The sequence below is a fragment of the Perissodus microlepis genome, chromosome 19, assembly GCF_051167445.1.
Source record: "Perissodus microlepis isolate ML-2025 ecotype Zambia chromosome 19, ASM5116744v1, whole genome shotgun sequence".
NCBI classification, from domain to species: Eukaryota; Metazoa; Chordata; class Actinopteri; order Cichliformes; family Cichlidae; genus Perissodus; species Perissodus microlepis.
In genome coordinates, this window is record NC_140479.1 from 13,874,864 (window position 1) to 13,882,901 (window position 8,038).

The following is an 8,038-nucleotide window of genomic DNA, read 5'->3' on the forward strand; positions in this document are numbered from 1 at the left end:
CAATTTGTCTTCTTGCCATCTGAAACACATAGGATGGAAATTGCATGGGAATTCTCGAGAATCTGGAACTACTCACTGTGTCTCAGTGCTAATGACGGGAAGCATTTTGTCATCCCCGCCATTCATTACTACAACCCACAATTTACAGGGCATTTTTGTATGGGTTATTTTTACAAATGTCAAACTTCATGGCTGAAGTTCTTCCCCATCCTTTTTTTCTGTGGTAAAGGGACTCATAAAACTGAACCTAATTTCACTCCCAGGGCACTAACTTTGTCAGGATTTCTGCAACCTTAATTCCAAACTGCTGTTCCTCTGTCCAGTTTTCCCTGATATTTTTTTTTCTTGGGTGGAGAAAGATGGCACTCTCAGTGGGAGTGGGATGACATTTTATTTCGAGGGATTTGGTGGGGGAAACAGATCATATTTGGATGCTTTGTAGTGACTGTGAGTGCGTGATGACTGTTGGGGTCACTGGTGGGGGGTGATGGTGTGAAGTACAGTCTTGTGGATTCCCACTGTCAGGAATTTGCTGTGCTGGAGCTGTGCTTTTCTTTGCCTGCAATACAGAAACATAATATAAAACCATGTAAACAGGTGGTACAGTACACATCTACATCAGACAAAAGAAAACATCAGTCAAAGGAATAGTATGGCTGGTTCATCAACTCATGACTTTAAATAGATCAATGTTGTTACTTTGTTTTTGTTGACAATAGAAATATTTATGAATAATACCCTACAGGACAATCATCTCAACTCAGAGTGTGTCTTTATATAAACGTTATGAACAGAACAGAAAATGTTATTAATATTACCTCCATTGGAAAGTTAGAGTAGATTTCCCAGCGTTTCATATCGCTAAAAAGCAAGCTAAATAGGGACACAATTGCAGCAACAGAAACATCGCCACCCGTTGCACCACTTCTTCCTTTTAACTGCTTTCACCAATTTCTCAAATATTTCCACTTCTGATGACACATCACTGCATCTCTTTCTAGGGTTTGGGTAATTCCCCTCCACAAGTTATTACACATTTAAGTGTCTTTCTATTGTTTTAATGAACAATATTAGAAACGTGGATAGCTACGAACACTGTCATCATCTGTTGACAAATACCTACTTTGAAATTCCCATGTTAAAATATCTAGTGTTAAAAAGGACCAATTTTACAGCTTGGTGGAAGAACAGTTTGGGTCACTATAGTAAAATGAATGTTAACAAAGCTTGCCGGTAATCTGATAATGTAGCACTCTACCTTCTGCTCTAAGGCTACGTTCACACTGCAGGCAAAAGCACATCAAATCCGACTTTTTTGACCCTATGCGACCCATATCCGATCATGGTATGACAGTGTGAACAGCACAAATGTACTGAATCCGATACATATCTGATGTTTTAGAAAGCGACTGCTGTTTGAATGGTCATGTCGCATTAAATCCATCTTTTACGTCACCGACACAAGACAGACGCCAATTATCAGTGCCCAAGAAGACATCGCGAACGCTTCTGGCCATCCAGTGAAAATGTTGGGAAGACAACATTGGAGAAACGTGAACATTTTATTTGTACTGTATAATCTGCAGATTCTGACAGAAATCTGCAACTATCCTTTGAAGCACCGCTCCTCTCTAAAACAGCAATAAGGATAATTATTAGGCCATTTGTAAATAACAAAATCACTTTATAACTTAAAGCAAAATTGGGAAACGTAAAGTCCGAAACAAGTCTTCATAGTAACGGCCATCAGTCAAACAATACTGTTGTGTTGATGTCTTCTTTTGCGCATGTGGGCCGCTTTGAGGGTTCACACTAGAGCGTGCTTGCAGTCATATTTTATTTGTAGTGTGAACAAGCAGACAAAAAAATTGGATTTGATCAAAAACCGGAATTGAGCATAAGACCTGCAGTGTGAACGTAGCGTAGATCAGTTCACATCTGGCTCCAGAAAACAAAGGTTTGGGGCTAAAACAGTGATGCCCCTGATGTCTCAGTAATATAACATTCATATAGTAGCCATTTTTCTTAGTGTTGACTTGCCACCTGCTGAAAAGTGATGAAGTAGAAGAGTGAAAAACTTTTTTTGGCATTGTGCAGTACAGTGGCGTGCACAGACATTTTGGGGGGCAAGTGCTCCAGGGGGAAAAAAGGGCACTTTTTGCATATGTGGAAAACCTTTTCTTTTTATAATAAAAAAATCGCACAGGTTAAATGCAATTTGACTTTTATTTCAAAACGTTCTCTAAAAATCAAAAATCACACCACAAAAAGATAAAATCTGTATCCAACTCTAAACTATATACATACATATTCTCAAGTGTCCATTAAATGGAGTGTACTGCTCTAAAGAAGCATCCTTCTTGGTGCCATGTCTTTGTAGATGTTGATGACCTTGTTGTAATTGATCTCCACATCTTTCTCAATGGCCAACAAGAGGAGATCAGACAACCTTTCTTCTCCACACAAACTTCTTAGTTTATTTTTGATTATTTTTAGCTTTGAAAAGGATCTTTCAACTGTCGCAGTTGTCACTGGTAGTGTTGCGTAGATCTGAATCATTTTGACAAAGGCAGGAAAGATCAGCTGGCCATTGTTTTCCCTCAGTATCAGAAATATTTCTCTGAGGTCTTTTGAACTAAAGCTGGAGTGGAAGACCTTTAATTCTGTTTTGAGCTGGTCCTCATCTTCTCCATAGAATTCACAGAGGATGTGGACATCTTCAATGGCTTCTGGGTTTGGTGGGCCTACCCAGTTAGCATGCACAGTTAAGGGCTGGAAGGACTGAATGATTCTGGCCGTTGGGCTTCCAGTATTGTCCCCTTTGAACCTCCTGTTCAGTTCCCCAGTCATGATGTCCAGAAAGGTGAAATATACACCACTCCTGAAATATGCCTCCACTGACTCAAACTGAGCACCTACTTGAGACACTGTGGTGCTGTGTTGGAAACGCACTGGAACTTTCCGCTTTCTCTCCTGACCAGGCACCACGGTAGGTACTGGAATGTTGAAACTCTCTGCCTTCTCTGATGCACATCTAAATATCTCTCCAAATTTCTCCTCAGACCTCATGGTTTGCAATGTGTGAAGCACACCATCAATTACCTTGTAGGCAGTGGAATGGTCCAACCCTTCTTCCTGCAGAGAATCTGATGCCAAAGCAGTGACTTCGAATACTGGTGTGGTGATTTCCATGCAGAGAATGAACATAAAATTAATGGCATTTCTGTACATCTGAGCATCACCTTGGGCCAGGTTAGGTGGGTCACTGTCACTGATGTCATCAAGGAGCATCAAAATGGCTTTCAAATTTCTCTGAAGTGCCTTCAGTGCTTTTTCCCTGCAAGCCCATCGAGTATCTGACAGCTGCTGGAGCTCCATAACACGTTGTCCAGGAAAGAGAGACTCCTGAAATTTGACCAAGGCAGCATGACGCTTTGGGGAGCCTGAGCAAAAGGCATACAATTTCTCCACCAAGTTGAAAAATGTCACAAAATGCTTGCTGGACTTTGATGCCTCCACTAGTACCAAATTGAGGCAATGGGCTTTGCAGTGCACATAGAGGGCCTTCTCATTGTGTGCACGGATTCTAGCTTGGAGACCTTTATACATGCCACTCATGTTGGCTGCTCCATCATAGCCTTGACCATACATGTTCTTCATCTCTAGGCCATTCTTTTGCAGAAGCAAGAACACTGTATTCTCCAGCTCCTGGCCTGTAGTTGTATCAACATTGCACACTTCGATGAATCTCTCCTTTATTTGCATATGATGAAAATATCGCACAACAAATGACTCTTGCTCTTTGTGTGAAACATCAGAGGTTTCATCAAGTAGAATGGAATACATTTCAGCCTCTTTTATTTCACGTTGTATCTCCTTCCTGATGTAAGTTCCTAGTGCTGCAATGATGTCATTTTGACTTCTGTTGGAAAGCAGTGACACCTGGGGCCTTGTCTTGGTGGCTTTAACTGTGGCAATTTTTTCCAAATGCATTTTCAGCACACTATCGTAGCGGGAAAATACATTGACTAATTCACGAAAATTGCCACGGTTATCACTGGACTCACTCTCATCATGACCTCGGAATGCTTGTCCCTGACGTGCAAGATACACTGTTAGGTCAATTAATCTTGTCAGGATTTCTTTGTTTGTCTGCCTCTCTCGCTCTCTAACTTCCACCCCTTTTACGTCTGAAACATCAAATGCAGACTGAAGGGCCTTTTTCTGGAAATTGATCCATCTAACCATGCTTGTCATGTGCATCTCTGCGCTGGAGTGTTGTTTGATTTTTTCAAGAGCAGTACTCCACTTTCTGATGCCATCAGTTGTCCAGGCTGTTCTGCTTTTATATTTTTCATCCGAGAGGAAAAGCCGACAACTAAAACAATGCATTGAATTAGCAGTGGGTGAGTATTCCAGCCACACATTAGCAGAAAACCACTGTTTCTGGAATGATCTCCCCTCAGTTTTTGGGTAAGGTATATCAGGCTGACATGGGCCCACATTGCAGCACATTGAAACGTATCTGTCATTGCGCTTTATTTTAAATGTATGGATGTGTGTTGGATCTGTTGGGTATTGTAAAGCTGCTAACTTTGACATTATGTGATCGATCTGATCTTCCTCATTGTGGTCTTCAGAGAGCACTACATCAGTGTCTGTAGGCCTAACTGAACCTGTTGCTGCATTGGTCGCGGCTTCATCTGTTTCTATATCTCCCTCTTCTGCTATGCTGGTAGATGGCATAGAGCTGCTTCCCTGCTGTGACTGACTACAATGGAACAATAATAATAATAATAGTATTATTATTTATCATAATAATAAGCTTAAACAGATAGTTTTAATAATAACCCATACTGCAAGTCTTGTAACATAGAAATAACTTTCGTAGGTACAAAATAATAGTTAGCTCAATGCCTGCTGATTAAGTTCATTAAAAACTAAGTGTGAACAGCTTTTAAGATTTTTCAATAGAATTAACTGCAAGGAGCAGGTTACATTAAAACATTAAAATAGAACCTGACTCTGCCCTTGACTCTGACCTTTCATCTTCATTTTCCTTTGCTTTCATCCAGGAGAGCAGAGAACTGCTTCCCTGGGCTGCCTGTTGTAGATCCCTTTCTTTCTCCTTTCTCAGCCTCTCTTTCCTAGACATTATGCTTGCTGAAATTAGTAAATAAATAGACCAAAATGTATGAGAACGAATAAGACTGACTGTGGTCATTACAAGAACAGGGCAGAATGGTCGTTTTCACAGGCAATTGGGAACTGCCTATTTTTCCTTTAGCAAATTAATGTGTTAATGTTGCCAATATGTTACACCAAAAAAAATTAACATGTCTAACCAGTGCTTCTCAAAACTTTTAACATGCACCACCCCCAACACCGTACCCTTCAAACTACCAATAACAACGTCACTGTTCTGTCACAATCAGGTCACAACACAGTGCGTAAATGTCTGCGAGCATCGCTGAGTCAGTAACAACCAGTTAGGCTAAAGACTGCATCTTTAGACAGTTGGACGGTGTTCTAACTTTCTCACAGGAGACACCTACTAAAGACAGTCAAAGACATTAATTTCAATCTTACCAAAGTAGGACAGTAGTTGACGTTAGTTATGGAAAGGCTAATCCACAAAAACGGAGAAACGTCCATAATTCTATTATTCATAATCATGTCAAGGTTTTAGGTTTTTCTGCAGTTCCATCTCTAAAAAGTGTGATGTCTTCCCGTCACTGACTTCAGTTTGAAAACTTTGTATTTATTCACAGATTTCCGTGAGATCATCCTAAAATTTGTAACGAAAAATGGGCTCAAAAGAGCCCTCTGCCTAACGGCATGTAGCCTATAGCATAACGTGATATTTTCAATAGTGTATGCAAAAAGGTCGGAATTGATGGAGAGTGGGGTTGCCTAAATGGTTTAGGTTACATTTTAAATGTGTCCTTTTTTTGTTTATCCATATGGATGGATGGAGGGGGCAAGCTGGCAAAGTTTGTCATGTGCAGTTTCTGACAGGCTACTTCACAACAAAACAATTGCAGGTTGGTCTTAGAGGGCAAACAGAATAATTTCACTCGATTCATGGGTTACCTGACTGGTTGGGAAGGGAAAGAGCTGCCGTGTTGTCCGCCGTGGCTCCCAGTCGCTATAGTTAGCCTACTATGCCTACTCCAAGTAGTCCTATGTCATGCTGCTGCTACACGCCTCACAACAAATGAACTGCAAGCGTGTTCACGTGACACGGTGACAGTGAAAAGCGACAGGGTTCGGGTGTCTTTGAAGAAGGGGCACAAATCAAGCCATTATTTTCACACCTTTTTAAATCGCGCAGCTTTAAAAAAAAAAAAAAAAATCACGTCTTTCAAAAGGGCACTTTTTTGGACTGAGGGCAAAAGGGCAAGTGCTTCAGCACCACCTCGTCTCTATCTGTGCACGCCAGTGGTGCAGTATGTGTTTTGGCATGTTAGCAGATTTGGTGTAAGTTATACGGTTAATTGATTCCTTTAGCCATCACAACAAACCGTTACTCTAATGCTGCTCCTGCCATGAAGGTAGTTAGAATCACATATTAGATTATTTCTCTCTGCTGTTACCAGACCTTAAATCCTTTGTGTTCTCTCCTCTTCTAGTTTTAGAGTAATTCACAGTTTTAGTATCCCTCATTTATCACACCGTCTGTCTGCTTCTCTCGCTCCAGGTTCTTATTTTCCAATTTCTCCAACTCTCCCCCTCTTTGCCAGTCAGGACTGAAGCCAGAGTAAACTTCCCTGCAGTGGAATACCTTAACTGTTTGTAGGGTTTGGCTACCCGTCTCACTTCACATCAGAAATGTGATTATAAAAGTGTGCAGAAGGAAAACTGTAACTCTTAGCCCCTTTTCTGCACAGTTCAAAACAAGCTGTGATCAAAAAGGAGATATGAGCTGGTGCCCATGAGATTCTTGTTCAATCTATTCATCATCTTCTAGTTTTGATGTTTTTCTTTTTTTTCTTTTTTGCTGCAGTTTTTCAAAGAATTAATGTGGGATAAAGCCACTGCAAGCGCTGTCTGCAAATCAACACTTCACTTTGGCCCTGAAGCTGTCAGTCTTCCATAATGTGCCCTGTTTTAATAAAAGCGGGTTCTATACCATAGTGCTGAGTCAACACTTAAAGTAGTATGTAAAGAGTAAATTCCTCTTTGTGAATTGTGTTTTGAAAGTAAAATGCATGATATATTGTTTATATTGACTCCAAAAGGTAATTCCATCTTTCAAGGCTTAAAATCAAATCATAGAACTAATAGGTCAGATTTAGAACACCACTTACCTTTTAGACCTGATGTACCCCTGCTGTGTAACTTAATGCATTTGTTTATATTGTGGACTGTACAACAACCTGGAATTAACACACAAAGCACATGCAAAATAACAAAACTCAAATTCTATAACCAAAACCGGAACAAATAGCTAAGACTCCAAATATTAAACGCATGCACACAAAAGAAAAAGGGGCCAATATAAGCAAAGTATTAAATTGAGAACTCTGGGTGAAATACCCAGGACCATAACATATTTAGGGATTTACAGAAGACAGCTGGAGGGTTAACAGTCTCCACGTTTACCCTGATTGTTTATGAAGGAGACAGTATCATGTTTTCTTTTCCTCCCACTTCCCTGCACTTGAAGCTCGAAACATCAAACATCAGCTTGAACTTCTCATGTATCACGAGGAACTGTTGTTGTTCAGAGCGAGACACAATAACAGTCTTTGTAATCAAGCTAATTAAAAAGCTTTTGAGAGCTGACATGAGAAATATGATGCATCTATAAAGATAAGCACACACAAAGCCCAGAGCACATGCTACAATATTAACCCTCTTAATTATCCTGACTTTAAAGGGCTCTGAATTTAAAATAAATCTGAAAAAGTGCCTTTATGCTCTTTCCACTGACAAATTTGACACATTTAAGGGTGTCTTAAACAGCAAGTCGGTGGGGCATCTGAGCAACTGGACAGGTGTACCTAACAAAGTGACACTACTCTTTGAGCCAGTA

At 40.3% G+C, this 8,038-nt stretch overlaps 1 protein-coding gene across 1 annotated transcript; it reads right to left on the reverse strand.

Moving 5' to 3' along the window:
• Positions 1-2,343: 2,343 nt before the first annotated feature.
• LOC146365611 (zinc finger MYM-type protein 1-like) lies at positions 2,344-4,248 on the reverse strand. Its single transcript, XM_084915562.1, has one exon. The coding sequence runs from the start codon at positions 4,246-4,248 to the stop codon at positions 2,344-2,346; it is 1,905 nt and encodes a 634-aa protein (XP_084771688.1).
• Positions 4,249-8,038: the final 3,790 nt, after the last annotated feature.

Coding starts and splice junctions, on each gene's coding strand:
- LOC146365611 (XM_084915562.1), bottom strand. CDS start 4,248: ATGGTTAGATGGATCAATTTCCAGAAAAAGGCCCTTCAGTCTGCATTT.